Source organism: Heterodontus francisci, chromosome 2, assembly GCF_036365525.1.
Source record: "Heterodontus francisci isolate sHetFra1 chromosome 2, sHetFra1.hap1, whole genome shotgun sequence".
NCBI lineage: Eukaryota > Metazoa > Chordata > Chondrichthyes > Heterodontiformes > Heterodontidae > Heterodontus > Heterodontus francisci.
In genome coordinates, this window is record NC_090372.1 from 203,037,586 (window position 1) to 203,058,986 (window position 21,401).

Below are 21,401 nucleotides of genomic sequence, written 5' to 3' on the forward strand. Positions count from 1 at the left end.
TTGAAAGGTAATCAGACACAGTGATTGTCAGCAAGCTGTCCCAACGCAGTAGGCATTGCACCTAATCCTGATCCTATGCTCAGCTACTGCCCATTCACATGCAGGTACACCGCTTGCAGCAACACTGGAAGGAGTCGGAATCCTGGCCGACCTTCTCTTCTTTAACCCTTGCTGAGAATAATTATAGTTCCCACATCTTTGGCTCAGCTGAACTTAGTCCAGGCCACAACATTCCTGATCTATATGATTCAGCTACTTACCGCTTTAACCAGCTGAGCCATTGGAGGGCTCAGAATAGCCTTGTGCTTAGACAGTTACCTGGAGGTTGGCATTCTTCCTTATTCTGTTTTTCTCAACCTTAACCTTTCTCAGTCATTTTTTTAAATTCGATTCTTTCCTGATATTTCTGATCATGCTTGTGATTTTTTAAAAGTTTCTGTTACTTGCTGTTTATTTTATCTCAAACTTTTCTCTACTATTCATTAAAATTCCTACTGAATTGTTTCTCATTGTAATTCGGTAACTAGATTCAACGTTCTACTGACCCAAAACGTTTAGTCTGCTTCTCTTTTCACAGATGCTGCCAGACCTGCTGAGTGGTTCCAGCATTTCTTGTTTTTATTTCAACTTTCTACATGATTGACTTAATTTTTAATGTATAAATTTTTATTTTTCAGATTCGAAAGCAACAAAAAGAACATTCAGAACTTATGGAGGAATATCGTATCAAACAGCAGCAACAGTGTTCAGTGCCATCATCCACCGTGATGCCGACTGGATCAGCCCAGCCTCCCTCAGTCCAAGGCAGGACACCATCCTCGGTAACTCAACAGAGTTTCTCAATGATGCCACAGCAGCAGCCCCAACAACCAGGGCCAAATGCTACCAGAATGCCTAATGCTCCTCAGTGGCAACCTTGCAATCCTAATTCAGCTGCACCTACCCACATTCCCATGGGCACTCCAAGAATGCAACACCCTGCACTGCCTCAGTTGCCAATGACTAGCACTCCATCTACTCAAGTGACAACAGTCACAACAAATCAACAGTCCAATGTACCACCACGAGTTGAATTTGATGACAACAACCCATTCAGTGAAAGTTTTCAGGAGAGGGAACGGAGGGAGCGTTTACGAGAGCAACAGGAAAGACAGCGAATCCAGCTCATGAAGGAAGTGGAACGCCACCGTGCTATGCAGAAACGAATGGAAATGGAGCAGCAGCAGCAAGGCATGGCAGATTTAAACACACCCACCCTGTCACAAATGCCATATTTTAATTCTGACTTACCATGTGATTTCATGCAGTCTCAAAGGCCCCAACAACAGCAGGTGCAGCAGATGGGACTTGTTCCTCCCCAGCAACAGAATCTACTTCCACAATTCATGAATTCGCCACCTCCAACACCTTTCATGCAGGGCAGTGACTGCAGACCAATGGGGGCACCAGGATTTGGACCTGAGAGCCATCCTGTCCCAGGTGGATGTCCGCCAACCCATTCTATGAATCAGGTACCACATGGGCTTGGCTTTCCACCAAACCAGTCAAGGCCTCCCTTTGGAACATGTATGCCTGTTGGATCTCAAGGGAATAGTGATGGAGCTCAGTTTGGCCCAGATAGTGGAATGCAATTACCAAGCAATTACCCAGGCCCAGGTCAATCACTCATTCAACTTTATTCCAATATTATACCAGAGGAGAAAGGAAAGAAGAGGAGAAACAGAAAGAAGAAGAAGGACGATGACTATGAATCTGTGAAGACACCATCAACTCCTCATTCTGATATCACTGCACCAACTACACCCAGCGTTTCTGACTCTGCTTCTAACCCACCTGTTAATCTACCTGGAGACTTTGTGTATAATCAGGGTGAACATGAAAATGGAGCAAGAAACCAATTGGTTAATAATTCAACTGATCACCAGCCTCCATCTGAACTTGAACGGCAGCTTTCTTCCAGCATCAATGCACCACACAGACTTATGGTACAGCAGGCCAGCCTATCCTCTGAAACAGATCACAATCTATCAAATGAAGCTGCAAAGACTAATGCAGTGAAAATGGAACAGACAGAAACCATGCAGTGCCACGATAATTCTCAGTCCAAGGTGGAAACGCAGAATTCAGTAAAGGTAGAAGGAAAGGTCAGCTTGCAGCAGCCTGCTGTTTCAACAGCGAGTCCAGCTGCAGGAGCAAACATGTTTGGATCAAAGCAAGAATCAGGAAATGAGCTTCTGAAACATTTACTGAAGAATAAAAATCCTCCATTGCCTCTTCACCAAAGAGCTGTAGAAAAATCTGAAGATGAATCCTGTATAGAAAGCAAATTAGTAAAGAAACACAGTCTATTTGAGGCGCAGGTATGGCTGATTGTTTCGTGTTAATTGTATTCTATGCAGACAATTCTATTGCAAGAACAGGTTCTTTTGGGTAATGTAGAGCATTCTCTTGAACTCTCAAGTCTATATTTCAGAAATACAATTTAATCTTAATTTTTTTTATTGCAAATTATTCTGTAAACTAATGCACAATTTACAGGCCGCTTTCTTAAACTATCATTCTCCTAAAGACAAGTTTTTGTGACCTTCAAAAACATGCACTACATGTCAGTAAATCTGTAGATAAATCAAACATATGTTTTAGACCAGCAACAATAACTTATATTTATTTAACACCTTTAATGTAATAAAACATCCTAAGGCGCTTTGCAGGAGCATTATAAAAATAAGTGTGACACAAAAAGCATTAGGTCAGATGACCACAAGTTTGGTCAAAGAGGTAGGTTTTAAGGAGTGTCTTAAAGGAGGAAAGCGGGTTAGAGAGGTGTAGGGAGGGTATTCCAGAGCTTGGTGCCTAGGCAACTGAAGGCACGGTCACCAATGGTAGAGAGATTAAAATCAGGGACGCACAAGAGACCGGGATTAGAGGAGCGCAGCTATCTTGGAGGGTTGTGGGCTGGAGGAGATTACAGATAGGGAAGGATTTGAAAACAACAATGAGATTTTTGAACTCAAGACGTTGCTTGTCCCGGAGCTAATGTAGGTCAGTGAGCACAGGGGTGATAGAGGATCGGGACTTGGTGCAAGTTAAGGCACAGGCGGCAGAGTTTGGATGACCTCAAGTTTACAGAGAGTAGAATGTGGGAGAACAGCCAGGAATGCATTGGAATAGCTAAGTCTAGAGGTAACAAAGGCATGAATGAGGGTTTCAGCAGCAGTTGAGCTGAGATGAGGGCGCAGTCGGGCGATGTTGCGAAGGTGGAAATAGGTGGTCTTAGTGATGGCATAGATATAAGGTCAGAAGCTCATCTCTGGGTCAAATGTGACGCCAAGATTGCGAACAGACTGGCTTAATCTCAGACTGTTGCCAGCGAGAAGGATGGAGTCGGTAGCTAGGGATCACAGTCTATCAAATGAAGGAGTTTGGAGCAGGGACCAAAAACAATGATTTCAATGTTCCTAATGTTTAATATTTATTTATTTGAGTCATCCATAGGTTACAATTACCCAAGATGCTAATGTCCAGCTGTGAAGCTAGCATCAGGTTCATGAGTAGAAACATTATCGTAGATCACTGCTGATACTGACATATTATGATAGCACATTTTTCAAATGAACTGTGATCTCTCATAGGAACAGGAGTAGGCCATTCAGCCCCTGAAATCTATTCCGCCATTCAATTAGATCATGACTGATATCCATCTCTAACTCCATCTGTTGCAGTTAACCATTTTAATTATTGTTTGTACCTGACAACTAGTTTTTAATGTTAGATGTGAAACTATCTATACAGCTCCTAAATTGCACACCAGTTTATTTCTTTCACAGGCTATGAACTAAGTTAGACCATTTAATTGTAGAAGCAGATAACTTGTGGTACTGAACTTTGAGTAATATGTCACCATGCATAGTCAAAAGAATTTAAAGCAGGAAAAGGCAGTTTAGGTTTCATTACTTTAGAAGCAGAGGATGTTGAATCTGAAGAATTTTTCAGAACAGCCAGATTGACTCTGGTCTTTTCAGATCCTATACTTTCTTGTGTCAGCTAATGACTTTTGTATAAAAATGCTTTGATTGCATTGACAGGAAGTGGATTCACTTCATGAGTGTACCCTTTCCTGATAGTACCTATTTACATTCACCAGTGTACAGAGTAAATGAATTACTAAATGTTCCACAGATTCCCTTAAGTTGGAATTTACTGCTCATATCGACTTAACAGGGGAGGGAGAAAGGTTGCTCAAGTAAGGTTAAAGAACATACACTTAGCCTCCGATTAGATATAGATCATCTCAACCCAGTTTCTTCTGGATGTGGGTTGGACAGCTCTTTCAAAGAGCTGGCAAGGGCATGACAGTCCAAATGACCACCTATGATTCTATGGACTCACAGCAAAAAAAAAAACCTCTAAGTTTGGGGTACAAAATTGGAAGGCTTACTTAGAGTGGCCACAAAGGTGAAGAAACAGGAAAATTTAACTTTGGTACCTGGATAGTGTTCTGAGAAATTCATAGAGTAGCACAGAATGGACTTGGACATGCTGCACCCGACCTGGGTGCCTATAATCAATGAGCACAAAATGACCTGCCCCAACAATAGAAGTTAAATAGGCAGCCAAATGATGCAGGTTGTTCTTCAAATGTACTTTAATGTACTACTACGTGTAGTATTATGACCTTGATTTATAGCGACAGCCCCCACAAAGTGGACCCATACAAAATTTGCTGTTGCAGGAATGTTGCGGTCAAGTGGTGGAAGGGCGCCTAAAAGAAAGTTTTTTTTTTTAAAGTTGGGATAATGGCAAATGTGGGGGAACAAATTGTTTAATGTAGAAAAAAGCCTCAAAACTGTCATTTTGTGTAATCTAGTCAGAAGCCTAGTGAATGATTCTTCGTGAAACCAGATTCATATTGTCAGAATAATATGGAATATAGCATTGTATTACAAAGTGCTTACAGCACAGAAACAGGCTATTAAGCCCAACAGATCCATGACAGAGTTTAAGGCCCACATGAGCTGAGACCCAGTCTTTTTTTTTATACTTTCTTGGGATGTGGGCATCGCTGGCAAAGCCATCCCTAATTGCCCTTGACAACTGAGTGGCTTGCTAGGCCATTTCAGAGGGTAATTAAGAGTCAACCACATTCCTGTGGGTCTGGAGTCACATGTAGGCCAGACCATGTAAGGATGGCAGATTTCCTTCCCTAAAGGACATTAGTGAACTAGATGGGTTTTTACGACAATCTATTAGGGTTTCATAGCACCATTACTGAGACTAGCTTTCAATTCCAAATAATTTTAATTAATTAATTGAATTTAAATCCCACCAGCTGCTGTGGGTGGGATTTGCACATGTGTCCTTGGCATTAGCCTGGGCCTCTGGATTACTAGTAGTGACATTGCCACCAGGCCACAATCTCCCCTTATTATTGCTCAGCTTCAAGCATCATTGGGCATATTCTTAAATTGAGAGAATTGTAATTTGAGACGCTGAATTTTGTAATAGTGAAATTTCAGGCAAAAGGGCAAATCTCCTGTATTATAGTTGTTGTCGAAGGAGGATGCTCCAAATATCAAAGTTGCTGATGAATTTTTACATATTAAGAAAAAAAAATTGCATTTGTTAGGAAGAGAAACGATGGTGACAAGAGCAGTAGAAGATAGTTTGGTTCCAGTTCGGTTGGGATTAGACCTGACTGACTTTATAGTTCCTTGACTTGCTGGGTAGCTTTAGGCCAAAGATGCTGCCAGACCTGCTGAGTGGTTCCAGCATTTCTTGTTTTTATTATAAAATTGATTGTGCTCCTCCAGTTTAACAAACAATGGGTTCAACTGCACTGAACCTTTTAAACGTCATTCCGTTTAGGATTCAGTTATTCTGATCGTATTAGGCAGCATATATTTCATTTATTCTGTCATTCCAAAGTAAAATTTATTGAAGTACAAATGTTTGGTGAAGGTCAGCGGTAAACTAACTTGTAATGGAACTTCAGTGTGTTTGACATGATAATTTGTTTCAAACCTTAAAATAAAAAAATATGAGTTTCTGATGTGTGTGTTGGAATGCAGAGTCCACCAAGTGGATTTAACTTTGATGGAAAGGTGATTCAGCTGCAGAAAAAGGATTCAGAGGACGAAAAGAAACGGCCAAAAAACAAACGATCACAGAAAACGGCTGAGAAGAATGTATCGCGCTATAAGAAACGAAAAAAAGATGAGGACAGGCATGCAATTTACCCCAATACTGACGTTCTAATGAATCAGCTGAAGCAGGTAAACTGTCCCTTGTGACCCATCCTCCAAGTCTTCCCAAATAAAATTTCTTGTGTTACGAAGGGAAGGAGGCACTGACAAGTTGATGGATCACGTATGTGAAGTAACGTTGCAGATTGGAAACTAGCCTCTTCTCTGTCCCTCTTTAGGGGGGATATGCGTGGAAAGTTCTTTACGCAGAGGGTGGTGGGTGCCTGGAACGCGTTGCCAGCGGAGGTGGTAGATGCGGGCACGATGGCGTCTTTTAAGATGTATCTAGACAGATACATGAATGGGCAGGAAGAAAAGAGATACAGAACCTTAGAAAATAGGTGACATGTTTAGAGAGAGGATCTGGATCGGCGCAGGCTTGGAGGGCCGCAGGGCCTGTTTCTGTGCTGTAATTATCTTTGTTCTTTGTTCTTTCCCTCTCGCCCCCACATAATAAATGTAAATTTGTTAGTGAGTGAGTAACTTACATTTATAAACACCTTTAATGTAATAAAATATCCCAGGGCACTTGAGTGGAGTGTTGCCAAACAAAATTTGACACTGAGCCACATAAGGAGATAATTAGGCCAGATGACCAAAAGCTTGGTCAAAGAGGTAAATTTAAGGACTGTCTTAAAGGAGGAGCGAAAGATATACCTTTATTACATATCTAGTAGTAACTGGAGAGACCTAGACCCATGCTGTTTTCCCCAAGACGAGCAAAAATGGGAACATGCAACACTAACCCTGTAAGCAGAGTTCTATCAGTGGCTGCTACATAATTGACTTTGTGAGAGTCACTGTTTAATGGTAGAATTATGTAATGGCAACTGATCCATGTGTTTTTATGATAGAACAATGCTGAATAGGGTGATTAGATTATATAGTTCCACTGATTCAAAATAGTGAATCTTAAACTGCTTTTTAATGAGCATGTTTGGTGTCACTGTTTGCAGAGAAATTGTTTTTTGGCTCACCAAAGAAAGAGTCAGTGCCTTGATTTAGTTGTGTTCCCACTTGGTGGATTGCATGTGCTTGTCAAGAGGAAGAAGAAGGCTTATGTTAGGATGAGACGTGAAAGCTCAGTTAGGGCGCTTGAGAGTTACAAGCTAGCCAGGAAGGATCTAAAGGGAGAGCTAAGAAGAGCAAGGAGAGGACACGAGAAGTCATTGGCGGATAGGATCAGGGAAAACCCTAAGGCTTTCTATAGGTATATCAGGAATAAAAGAATGACTAGAGGTAGATTAGGGCCAATCAAGGATAGTAGTGGGAAGTTGTGTGTGGAATCAGAGGAGATAGGGGAAGCGTTAAATGAATATTTTTCGTCAGTATTTACAGTAGAGAAAGAAAATGTTGTCGAGGAGAATACTGAGATTCAGACTACTAGGCTAGATGGGATTGAGGTTCACAAGGAGGAGGTGTTAGCAATTTTGGAAAGTGTGAAAATAGATAAGTCCCCTGGGCCAGATGGGATTTATCCTAGGATTCTCTGGGAAGCTAGGGAGGAGATTGCAGAGCCGTTGTTGTTGATCTTTATGTCGTCATTGTCGACAGGAATAGTGCCGGAAGACTGGAGGATAGCAAATGTTGTCCCCTTGTTCAAGAAGGGGAGTAGAGACAGCCCTGGTAATTATAGACCTGTGAGCCTTACTTCGGTTGTGGGTAAAATGTTGGAAAAGGTTATATGAGACAGGATTTATAATCATCTTGAAAAGAATAAATTCATTAGCGATAGTCAGCACGGTTTTGTGAAGGGTAAGTCGTGCCTCACAAACCTTATTGAGTTTTTCGAGAAGGTGACCAAACAGGTGGATGAGGGTAAAGCAGTGGATGTGGTGTATATGGATTTCAGTAAGGCGTTTGATAAGGTTCCCCACGGTAGGCTATTGCAGAAAATACGGAAGTATGGGGTTGAAGGTGATTTAGAGCTTTGGATCAGAAATTGGCTAGCTGAAAGAAGACAGAGGGTGGTGGTTGATGGCAAATGTTCATCCTGGAGTTTACTTTCTAGTGGTGTACCGCAAGGATCTGTTTTGGGGCCACTGCTGTTTGTCATTTTTATAAATGACCTGGAAGAGGGTATAGAAGGGTGGGTTAGTAAATTTGCGGATGACACTAAGGTCGATGGAGTTGTGGATAGTGCCGAAGGATGTTGTAGGGTACAGAGGGACATAGATAGGCTGCAGAGCTGGGCTGAGAGATGGCAAATGGAGTTTAATGCGGAAAAGTGTGAGGTGATTCACTTTGGAAGGAGTAACAGGAATGCAGAGTACTGGGCTAATGGGAAGATTCTTGGTAGTGTAGATGAACAGAGAGATCTTGGTGTCCAGGTACATAACCTGGGTAGCAACTTTCAGGGATTTAATAGGGCTGTTAAGAAGGCATATGGTGTGTTAGCTTTTATTAGTAGGGGGATCGAGTTTCGGAGCCACGAGGTCATGCTGCAGCTGTATAAAACTCTGGTGAGACCGCACCTGGAATATTGCGTGCAGTTCTGGTCACCGCATTATAGGAAGGATGTGGAAGCTTTGGAAAGGGTGCAGAGGAGATTTACTAGGATGTTGCATGGTCTGGAGGGAAGGTCTTACGAGGAAAGGCTGAGGGACTTGAGGTTGTTTTTGTTGGAGAGAAGGAGGAGGAGAGGTGACTTAATAGAGACATATAAGATAATCAGTGGGTTAGATAGGGTGAATAGTGAGAGTCTTTTTCCTCGGATGGTGATGGCAAACACGAGGGGACATAGCTTTAAGTTGAGGGGCGATAGATATAGGACAGATGTGAGAGGTAGTTTCTTTACTCAGAGAGTAGTAGGGGCGTGCAACGCCCTGCCTGCAACAGTAGTAGACTCGCCAACTTTAAGGGCATTTAAGTGGTCATTGGTTAGACATATGGATGAAAATGGAATAGTGTAGGTCAGATGGTTTCACAGGTCGGCGCAACATCGAGGACCGAAGGGCCTGTACTGCGCTGTAATGTTCTAATTCTAATAGAGAAAATGCTGGAAATACTCAGCAGGTCTGGCAGCATCTGTGGAGAGAAAAATATCGAGTTAGCGTTTCAGATTGATGACCATTGATCAGAACTGGTGGATTGCATTGGTGACTGACCTAATGAAATAAGCTTGTGCAGCAGTGTTTCTCTGCTGGTTGTTCATTTTGCTGTGTAATGTATTAAAAAGCTGATGCCTGTGTGCATTTTCTATCAGCTATTTTTCAACTGAAAATATCGATGTAAACTTGCCAAGCTGTTTTTATACCTTCCTGCAATGGTAGTGTTGGAGCATCACCAGAGGCAGGAGGGTGTAATTACAGAAAAACAAATTTACTGAGGCCGTTCCATTATAAATATGGGCACAGGAGTTTATAATGAAAAGAGTTGATTAGAAATGAACAGGGCGTGGCCATTTTTAATGTCGATCTAGATAATATCAAATATCGCAAAGAATAAGACTGGGATGTTTGACTTTTAAAATGGGATCTAGATTATCAGTGCACACTGCTCCAATTATCCCCTGCCCTTTAGCACTGCTTCACCTAAAGAGCACTTCGTCTTGGCTGCGCATATACAACACATTCTACCATCCCGGTAGTCTTGTGATACAATGATAATGGAGTTGTTAACCGATTGTGGCTATCAATTATTCTACACTGTACACAGATAGGCAATTGATTGAACCATAGTTCCAAAGGCACGTGTCCCTCCTCAACATGCTACACTTGCTGCATGTCATGCTTCAAAATATATACTATATCATAAAATATTATTTAACATTGAGACTGTTTGTGGCAACATTGCCACTTGAAATGTTTACATAAGCAATGTAGTTGGGGGCTCTGGCCATTAGTTAGTGAAATGGAGCAAGTTTCTGAAGTTTCTCTCCCACAGCCACCTTTTTTGTTTATAAAAAAAAACTTTTATTCATTAACCATGAAGAGTTTCACAAGCATTTTGCTATTATCATTTGAATTGCTTGCGAAATGAATTAATGGAAAGATCAGTGCAACCAGCAGAAAAATGAATGTCCACACTCAGAATGGGAACAGTTCTAATTTTCTTTAAAAATTTAAAGTCACCCAACTAAATTTTAAAGTTGATTTGAAATGCTTCCAGTTTTGTATATGGACAGAAAAACTATTTTGAAAATAATGCAGTGCTTTCATTGAGAGGTAAATAATTTATGATTTTGTTTGATTTGCTTTATATAATCCAATAAAAAAAACGCACTGAATTTGAGCTGTAAAAAAATGACATAGCAAAAATATCTAATAGTTCTATTGTAAAGAGATGACTGGAAAGTAATGGTGTTCAATTTATAAAAATAGAAAATGCTGAAAATACTCAGCAGATCAGAACTAATGAAAGGTCATTGACCTGAAACCTGTTTCTCTCTCTACAGATGCTGCCTGACCTGCTGAGTATTTCCAGTATTTTATGTTTTTATTTCAGATTTCCAGCATCTCCAGTATTTTGCTTTTGTATTATTTTTCAGTTCATATATCATTTTCTTTTTCACTAGCAACTGACTCTTCTCCCACTGCTGGAACCAACAATCAGTGTGAATTTTGCATACTTCCCACCCTATGGTAGTGGACAGCTGAATGGTGATAATTTACTAACGGGATCTTTTGGCAGCGCTGTTCTTGACAGTGTTCCAGATTACTACTCTCAGTTGATTTACAAGGTATGTTGTGCATTCGTTACAAATAATGAACCCACACGTTGCCATTATATCAAGCAGCATCTTTGTTTAAGGGATGAAATCAGCTTACACACAAGTCTGCTCATAGTCGACAGTGGAGCTGGTCATGTATAAAATTTCCTGTAACTTGCACTGACTATCAGCCAGATTGAAGTTACTGTTTTTTGTTTATGTACACATTCAGTTTTCAGTTTACACACACAGAACCTTGTGTATTTTTTTTAAAGTTCTGATTGAACGTCATAACCTTGAATCTGTTCATTATATATTTAAGGCCCTTATTAGTACCAGATAAAGATTAAATCCTCATTTAATCTAAGTTTTTCAATTAAATAGGATAAAAAACACATTGATTTAATGTTTTTGAAGACTGCAGTTACATTTCTGCAACAAATTAAATGTAGGCTAGAATTTTATTTTGAAGAATCACCATGATTTGCAAACCACCTCAACTTCCAGTCCTGACATTTTCCATTACAATCTTCATAAAGGTACATTTGTGAAAATCTTTACTTGAGGCATTGTAGTTCGTTGGCAGTGAAAAGAAACATTTAATTAACAAATGTTAGGCCAATCTGCATTAGTCAGAGATCTGTTTAGGTTATGAAAAAGTTCAAACTTTTACAGGGATCTTAACACAGTAAGTGGGTTCTGGGAAATATATAAAGAAGTAGAGTCATTTACATCACAGAAGGAGGCCATTAAGCCCCTTGTAGACATGCCAACTCCCCAGGGAGCAATCCAGTCAGTCCCGCTCCCCCACTCGATCCCCATAGCCCTACAAGTTTATTTCCTTCAAGTGTCCATCCAATTTCATTTTGAAATCGTCGATTGTCTCTGCTTCCACTACTTCGTGGGCAGCGAGTTCCAGGTCATTGACAGTCGCTGCATAAAAAAGTTATTTCTCACATTCCCCCTGCATCTCTTGCCAAAAACCTTCAATCTGTGTCTTCCAGTCCTTGTACCATCAGTTAATGAGTTAATGGAAATAGTTTTTCCTTGTCAAACTTTTCTAAGCCTGTCATAATCTTGTACAGCTCTATCAAATCTCCCCTCAATGTCGTCTCCATCTCCTTTGCTCCAAGGAGAACAACTCCAGCTTTTCCAACCTAACATTGTAACTAAAATCCCCCATCCCTGGAACCATTCTGGGAAACCTCCTCTGCACCCTCTCAAGGACCCTCACATCCTTCCTAAAGTGTGGCGACCGGAGCTGGACGCAATACTGCAGCTGGGGCCTAACTAGAGCTTTATAAAGATTCAGCGTAGCTTCCCTGCTTTTGTACTCAGTGCCTCTATTTATGAATCCCAAGATCCCATATGCTTTGCTGTCCACACTCAACATGTCCTGGCACCTTCAAAGACAATGCACATGGACCCCCAGATTTCTCTGTTCCTGCACACTCTTTATAACTGTGCCATTAGGTCTGTATTGCCTCACCCTATCCCTTCTGCCAAGTAAATAAATAATTTTTATACAGAGGAAGATTAAATATACAAAACACTCCTGATCCATTCAAGATACAACAAGAACTCGTATTTAAATAGCACGTTTTAATGTAGTGAAACATCCCAACGCGCTTTGAGAGAGTGATTATCAAATAAAGCTTGACACTGTGCCACAAAGGAGATAGTAAATTTTAAGGAGCATCTTAAAGGAGGTAAATATATTTATGGAGGGAATTCCAGAGCTTAGATGGCTGAAGGCATGGCTGCTCATCAAGGAGCAAATTATAGGCCTGGAGGAGGTTACAGAGGTGGGGAGGAGTAAGGCCATGAGGGATTTCTAAACGAGGATGCAAATTTTAAAATCGTGGCATTGCCAGACTAGAAGCCAGTAATCACATAGTTTACTTGGATTTCTAAAAGGTATTTTCCTCACGTGAGGCTAGTAGGAGAGTTCAACTCTCATGGAATAGATAACAAATCCTGTATAAAAATTTCTAAGCATCGTGTATATTGATCACTGAAATGCTGTGACTGGGGGAAATGTAATCCATGGTATTCCACAGGGATCTGCCCATCGAACTGATGAATGGTAAGGTCAGTTCTGGAGTTTGTTGAATGCTGTTGGGTAGACTTAACTGAAAGAATGTGGATATATTAGCAGAGTTTAGAAAAGAGCTTAATTCCAGACCATAGAGGACTGAGGTACTGTATCAGGATAGGATTAAGCAGCTACATTTACTTGGTTGTGGGGAAAAAGACTTGGGGGAGAAAGAATACAAGTCTTTAAAGTAATTAAAGCTAAGGGGAAGGATGAAGTAACTAATTCACTTCACTTGGAAAGAGAACAAAGGATTAGAGGAAAGAGTTGTGCTTGAATTTTTTTTTAAGAAAGGTAGGGAATGGAACTTAATCGTTTCATTAAAGGCTCAACAAATGGTAAGGAGGAGCTCTGGATGACGTGGGCTTGATTGACCAAACAGCCTTTTTCAATGCCAGACTTTGTTCCGAAACAGTAACTACTGCATTCACATAGTCCCTTTAATGTACAAAAATGTCGCAAGTTGCTTTATGAGGGAAGAAAGGAACATAGGAGCAGAAGTAGGCCATTCATCCCATCAAGACTGCTGCGCCATTCGGTTAGATCATGGCTGATCATCTACGTCAGTGCCACTTTCCTGCACTATCCCCATATCACTTGATGTCATTAGTATCCAGAAATGTATCGATTCCTGTCTTGAGCATGGTCAATGATTGAGCTTTTACTGCCCTCTGAGTGAAGAAGTTCCTCCTCATCTCAGCCCTAAATGGTCTACCCCTTATTCTGAGACTATGTCCCCCTGGTTCTAGACTCACCAGCCAGGGGAAACATACTATCTACATCCACCCTGTCATGCCCTGTAAGAATTTTGTACATTTCAATGAGATCACCTCTCATTCTTCGAAACCCTAGAGAATACAGGCCCAGTTTCCTCAATCTCTCCTCAAGGCATTATTACCACCCCAGGGATTAGTCTGGTGAACCTTTGTTGCACTCCCTCGATAGAAAGTATATCCTTCCTTAGACGAGACCAAAACTGTACACAATACTCCAGGTGCAGTCTCACCAAGGTTCTCTACAATTGCAGCAAGACTGCTTTACTCTTGTACTCAAAATCCCTTGCGATGAAGGCCAACACATCAATTGCCTTCCTAATTGCTTGCTGCACATGCATGCTAGCTTTTAGTGACTCATGAACAAGGACGCCCAGGTCCCTGTTAGCGGGAATTAATCTAGAAGAATCACTCGACACTCGGGTCTGCTCCAATATCAAACTGTTTATTGAGTTACGCCAGCGGGGAGCAGGTCACTGGGCTGTCCAGATGCCTCTCCACTGAACAAAGGAAAATCATCCATACTTATACATTTTCAAACAGTTACTCAGCCCATCCCGGCCGGACATGGTCCAATCACAATGATTTTCGATTATCTCCATTGATTATTAGAGCCAATAGAAGAGGTTACTAGGCAGAGGGGCTGCATGACCGGCCCATACACAGATAGGGAATTACTCATGATGTTTTCCATACCCCCTTATCTTCACCTCGTTACTGGCCCATACACAGATAGGGGATTACTCATGATGTTTTCACCTCGTTACAGGCTAGCACCTTTGTCAGCGTCTGCTTTTCATTTTAATTAGCCTTTTGTTTGAGTTTGGATTACTCAGCTCCTGTGGAATGTGGTCAAGTTAACTGAGACCCATGGTGTTTTGCAACCTCCTCACTGTTCACTAATATATGTTACTGGTTACTCAAATAATATTTAAACATTATGATATTTACGGCAGGTGCCTCTGCGCTTGGGAATACCCTACAACATCCCTTTGGATATCAACACTTCCAAATTCTCACCGTTTAAGAAATACTTTGTCTTTCTGTTTTTTCTACTGAAGTGGATAACTTCACACTATTTCCATCTGCCACGATCTTGCCCATTCGCTTAGCCTGTCCAAGTCCCCTTGAAGCCACCTTGCATCCTCCTCACAACTTATATTCGCAACTAGTTTTGTGTCATCAGATTTAGAAATATTACATTTGGTCCCCACATCCAAATCATTTATATAGATTATAAACAGCTGTGGCACCAGCACGGATCCTTGCAATACCCCACTAATTACAGCCTGCCATCCTGAGAATGAGCCATTTATTCCTACTCTTTGTTTGCTGTCTGTTAACCAATTCTCAATCCATACTAGTATATTACCCCCCCCCCCCCCATCCCCAATCCCATGTGCTCTAATTTTGTTCACTAACCACCTGTGTGGGATCTTATCAAAGGAATATGTGCCAAGCCTTTGTCCATGAGTTGAGACAGTTGATTGACTGACAAAATGGGTTGGAAGGAGCTTTTTAAAGGCGGGCAGAGAAATGAGAAGAGGACAGGACCCAGACTGTTGAAAATACTAAAACTTTACATTGTAGAATAATAGGTTTACTTGTGTGACATCTACATTAATAAATATTCCAGATGTCTATGATTTATTTATAGTTCTCCACTTCATATCTTTCTTCTGATTTCTGTCAGTATATATTTACATTCTACCTCTACTTTCTCACAACTTAATCATAAAATTACATGCATCCATAAATGTACATTGCATTTATTTTGGAAATGCTATAATCATCCATTTTATATGTCAAACTAGTTTTCAGTATCTGTTTGCACCCTGGTTCAAATTTACTCTCTCTCTTTCTCCCCCCCTGCCCTTGCCCACCCAGTTATTTCGTTCGCATCATCATTCACTCCAAGATTCAAAAATTTGTAATTTGTTAATGTCTGACCTTCTGGTTGCAAACATTTCCTTTCTCAATATCAGACATCAGGCAGTAGGAGAGTAGCAGTTCACAAAACTAAGGCCAGCTCCTGTCAAATTAAGAATAGTCGGTGCTTTTATGTTTTCTGCGGGAGTGGAAGACTAGTGTGACCTTGATTTCAGTCTTCTACATAATGTAAGCATGCGAGGTTCTAGTGACCATCACATCACTGACTATATTAATACAAAGCAACTGGAAGTAAAAGTAGCAGGAGGCTCTTGACTTCAGCTGTGATGTCTGAAGCCAAGGTGAATAAGCTGCACTGTTTGTTGTTTTGTGTTTATGTGAGCTTTGCGCGTTTGCAAGAGATCCGTCTTTATTTACACATAAATGGAGGATGTTGTAAAGCAGCTAGATCGTACAAATGAGACGGCATCAATTTAATTCATTTTTCTGTTTGGCACAGCAGAGCAACCTTAGCAATCCTCCCACCCCACCGGCATCTTTGCCTCCTACACCACCACCTGTGGCTCGTCAGAAGCTGGTGAATGGTTTTGCTACTACTGAGGAGATTTCTGGAAAACCAGGAGTGATTGGGCATCACGATGGTAAGGAGTTGTATTTGCTTCCAAATTTATTCAGTTTTGATATCGGAATTATTTTGGTGTGAGCATCACTGTTGAATTGGAAATAATAAATCCAAGCTGTTGATATGCATAGTTCAGCACTGCTTTGTCATGTTTGCAACTGAAGATGACTAGAGATTACAAAAGAGAAAAATTTTCCATAGAATTTCTATTTGATGAAGGTGGATTTGTGGTGAAGATGGTAAAAGAGGGGGGTGTGTGGCATTGTTAATCAAGGAGAGTATTACAGCGACAGAAAGGACATTTGAGGACTCGTCTACTGAGGTAGTATGGGCTGAGGTTAGAAACAGGAGAGGTGAGGTTACCCTGTTGGGAGTCTTTTATAGACCTCCAAATAGTTCCAGAGATGTAGAGGAAAGGATAGCGAAGATGATTCTCGACAGGGGTGAGAGTAACAGGGTAGTTGTTATGGGGGACTTTAACTTTCCAAATATCGACTGGAAATACTATAGTTCGAGTACTTTAGATGGGTCAGTTTTTGTCCAGTGTGTGCAGGAGGGTTTTCTGACACAGTATGTAGACAGGCCAACCAGGGGTGATGCCACATTGGATTTGGTACTGGGAAATGAACCCGGCCAGGTGTTAGATTTAGATGTAGGTGAGCACTTTGGTGATAGTGATCACAATTCGGTTAGGTTTACCTTAGCGATGGGCAGGGACAGGTATATACCGCAGGGCAAGAATTATAACTGGGGGAAAGGAAATTATGATGCGATTAGGCAAGATTTAGGATGCGTAGGATGGGGAAGGAAACTGCAGGGGATGGGAACAATTGAAATGTGGAGCTTATTCAAGGAGCAGCTACTGCGTGTCCTTGATAAGTATGTACCTGTGAGGCAGGGAGGAAGTTGTCGTGCGAGGGAGCCGTGGTTTACTAAAGAAGTTGAAGCGCTTGTCAAGAGGAAGAAGAAGGCTTATGTTAGGATGAGAAGTGAAGGCTCAGTTAGGGCGCTTGAGAGCTACAAGCTAGCCAGGAAGGATCTAAAGGGAGAGATAAGAAGAGCAAGGAGAGGACACGAGAAGTCATTGGTGGATCGGATCAGGGAAAACCCTAAGGCTTTCTATAGGTATATCAGGAATAAAAGAATGACTAGAGTTAGATTAGGGCCAATCAAGGATAGTAGTGGGAAGTTGTGTGTGGAATCAGAGGAGATAGGGGAAGTGTTAAATGAATATTTTGCGTCAGTATTTACAGTAGAGAAAGAAAATGTTGAGAATACTGAGATTCAGGCTACGAGGCTAGATGGGATTGAGGTTCACAAGGAGGAGGTGTTATCAATTTTGGAAAGTGTGAAAATAGATAAGTCCCCTGGGCCAGATGGGATTTATCCTAGGATTCTCTGGGAAGCTAGGGAGGAGATTGCAGAGCCTTTGTCCTTGATCTTTATGTCGTCATTGTCGACAGGAATAGTGCCGGAAGACTGGAGGATAGCAAATGTTGTCCCCTTGTTCAAGAAGGGAGTAGAGACAGCCCTGGTACTTATAGACCTGTGAGCCTTACATCGGTTGTGGGTAAAATGTTGGAAAAGGTTATAAGAGACAGGATTTATAATCATCTTGAAAAGAATAAGTTCATTAGAGATAGTCAGCACGGTTTTGTGAAGGGTAAGTCGTACCTCACAAACCTTATTGAGTTTTTCGAGAAGGTGACCAAACAGGTGGATGAGGGTAAAGCAGTGGATGTGGTGTATATGGATTTCAGTAAGGCGTTTGATAAGGTTCCCCACGGTAGGCTATTGCAGAAAATACAGGAGTATGGGGTTGAAGGTGATTTAGAGCTTTGGATCAGAAATTGGCTAGCTGAAAGCAGACAGAGGGTGGTGGTTGATGGCAAATGTTCATCCTGGAGTTTAGTTACTAGTGGTGTACCGCAAGGATCTGTTTTGGGGCCACTGCTGTTTGTCATTTTTATAAATGACCTGGAAGAGGGTATAGAAGGGTGGGTTAGTAAATTTGCGGATGACACGAAGGTCGGTGGAGTTGTGGATCGTGCCGAAGGATGTTGTAGGGTACAGAGAGACATAGATAGGCTGCAGAGCTGGGCTGAGAGATGGCAAATGGAGTTTAATGCGGAAAAGTGTGAGGTGATTCACTTTGGAAGGAGTAACAGGAATGCAGAGTACTGGGCTAATGGGAAGATTCTTGGTAGTGTAGATGAACAGAGAGATCTTGGTGTCCAGGTGCATAAATCCCTGAAGGTTGCTAACCAGGTTAATAGGGCTGTTAAGAAGGCATATGGTGTGTTAGCTTTTATTAGTAGGGGGGTCGAGTTTCGGAGCCACGAGGTCATGCTGCAGCTGTACAAAACTCTGGTGAGACTGCACCTGGAGTATTGTGTGCAGTTCTGGTCACCGCATTATAGGAAGGATGTGGAAGCTATGGAAAGGGTGCAGAGGAGATTTACTAGGATGTTGCCTGGTATGGAGGGAAGGTCTTACGAGGAAAGGCTGAGGGACTTGAGGTTGTTTTCGTTGGAGAGAAGGAGGAGGAGAGGTGACTTAATAGAGACATATAAGATAATCAGAGGGTTAGATAGGGTGGATAGTGAGCGTCTTTTTCCTCGGATAGTGATGGCAAACACGAGGGGACATAGCTTCAAGTTGAGGGATGATAGATATAGGACAGATGTGAGAGGTAGTTTCTTTACTCAGAGAGTAGTAAGGGCGTGGAACGCCCTGCCTGCAGCAGTAGTAGATTCGCCAACTTTAAGGGCATTTAAGTGGACATTGGATAGACATATGGATGAAAATGGAATAGTGTAGGTCAGATGGTTTCACAGGTCGGCGCAACATCGAGGGCCGAAGGGCCTGTACTGCGCTGTAATGTTCTAATTCTAATTTGGATTTGCACTCCTGACAAGAGAAAGTTTTTAAGTTTTAATTCTGGGTACCATTTAGTGATAATAGGAAATCTACACATGTAGGTGTTTTTATACTTATGTATAATTGAGATACTGCCATCTGCTCCCATCCCTAACGTTTTCTCCCCCAATCTGCCCTCTTAAACTGTTTAAATTCCCCTGGCTCTTTAAATCAGTTCATTTTAGCCCTATCTAAAAGTTAACAGTTAGTTTAGTGTATGTTACCTGGGCCCACTGCCCTCCCCCAGCCACACCTGCTCTTTGTTTTCTCAATGAAATTGATCCGGATGAAACTGACGAGCACAGCTGCCGATACTTCAATCTCCGATCCTGCTGTCTTCACCGCCCAGAGTGTCTGCGGTTCCGGCGTGCGGTAAGTCCATTGAGGTGAAGAAGGAGCTGCGGGACCTGAGAGAAGTCCTGTGAAAAGGTGCCCCGAACACCCAAAACATCCACGAACGGCCCCCCCCGGCCGCAACTTCAAAGCGCCCGCGGGAGATGGCTCGGAGAGCATCTGCAGCGCACTGTCGGCAATGCTGCATGCCTTTATTTAAACCACTGCAGAAAAAAAAAAACCCTTAGCAAATGTAATCACCTCTAAGTCTGCCAAATGATGCTTCTCCTCCCGAAGGACGTGGATGAGCTTTCCGGACGTCGATGGTGGGCACTGAGGAAATGGCTTATTACCTGCACCAGATTCCACCCCCCCTCCCCCTCCCCTTTACCCCCCTTCCACCCCCCCCACCCCCGTCCCCTTCCCTGCTCCACCCTCTCAGCTCACCCCCTCACAACCCCGTCCCAGCCCGCCCCCCCTCGCACCATCTTCACCCCGCACCCCCTTCCCCTGCACCCCCCCCCCCACCCCCTCCCTCTACCCCTCCCCCTTGCATCCCCTCCTCCCACCGGCACCATCCTACACCTGTGTAGGGGCCCCAACAACCCCACTGCCTTGTGGGCGTCTCGGGAGAGACCAAGGCTAAGGGAGTAAACCCTAACAGAAAATCCGGAGCGGAACCCCGTAGGCGGTCATGTGTCACCTTTGGCATGTTTCCGGCAGTTCCTGCAGCCATACTGGTGCCAAACGTCGTGTCCTGCACTCCTTTGGACCCCACCAGAAAGGCCGAGAGGGGGGTTTTGACGACTGGGCAACTCTCAACCTCCATAAATTTGCCCAGGCATGCGCCATGGAGAGGTCACTCCATAGTTGCCTCACAGCGACTAAAACAACACGGAAGGCAGCAGTTACGGGTTATAAGTCCAGATAAATTGGCGTAGAAACTGGGCGCCACGGGTTGCCTTTGTCGGTGGGAGAGGTCATTGCACCTCACTGGACAGCTACCGCCCGCCTCAAACCGGGCAGCCCCCGGTCAATAAGGTTCTGTCCCGCCACAGTCTGCCTGCTTCAATGGGTGCTTGGAGCTCAGGGTCATTGCCCGAAAGGTGGACTGATACACTGCACCAAACAACATGAAAAAAGGAAAGAAGGTACCAGCCCTTCGCTTTGCAAGCTGGAACGTCAGAACTATGTGTCCTGGCCTGTCGGAAGACCTTACACAAATCAACGATTCTCGGAAGACCGCCATCATTAACAACGAGCTCAGTAGATTCAATGTGGACATTGCAGCACTTCAGGAGACTCGCCTCCCCGCGAGTGGCTCTCTAGCAGAGCAAGACTACACCTTCTTCTGGCAGGGCAGGGATCCTGAAGAACCAAGACAGCATGGAGTGGGCTTCGCCATCAGAAACTCCTTGCTCAGCATGATAGAGCCTCCCTCAAATGGCTCGGAACGCATACTGTCCATCCGACTGCTCACCACCTCTGGTCCAGTACACCTACTCAGCATCTATGCTCCAACACTCTGCTCCGCACCTGAAGCTAAAGACCAGTTCTATGAACAACTCCATAACATCATTAGCAGCATCCCCAACACCGAACACCTATTCCTGCTGGGGGACTTTAATGCCAGGGTTGGGGCCGACCATGACTCATGGCCCTCCTGCCTTGGGCGCTATGGCGTTGGAAGGATGAATGAGAACGGGCAGAGACTGCTTGAGTTGTGTACCTATCATAACCTCTGCATCACCAACTCGTTCTTTCACACTAAACCCTGTCACCAGGTTTCATGGAGGCACCCAAGATCACGTCGTTGGCACCAGCTAGACCTCATTGTCACAAGGCGAGCCGCCTTAAACAGTGTTCAAATCACACG

General features: G+C 42.8%; 1 protein-coding gene across 17 annotated transcripts in view; it reads left to right on the forward strand.

The window, feature by feature from the left end:
- Positions 1 to 21,401, forward strand: part of kmt2ca (lysine (K)-specific methyltransferase 2Ca) — a 460,534-nt gene that overhangs the window by 392,417 nt on the left and 46,716 nt on the right. For 14 of the 17 annotated variants that reach the window (XM_068015025.1, XM_068015031.1, XM_068015029.1 and 11 more), the window contains 4 exons: positions 678 to 2,360; positions 6,069 to 6,272; positions 10,759 to 10,923; positions 16,151 to 16,292. In XM_068015025.1, coding sequence (XP_067871126.1) covers positions 678 to 2,360; positions 6,069 to 6,272; positions 10,759 to 10,923; positions 16,151 to 16,292 — 2,194 coding nt within the window. The remainder of the gene's footprint in view (positions 1 to 677; positions 2,361 to 6,068; positions 6,273 to 10,758; positions 10,924 to 16,150; positions 16,293 to 21,401) is intronic. The other 3 variants (XM_068015026.1, XM_068015041.1, XM_068015042.1) reach the window with 1 other exon arrangement.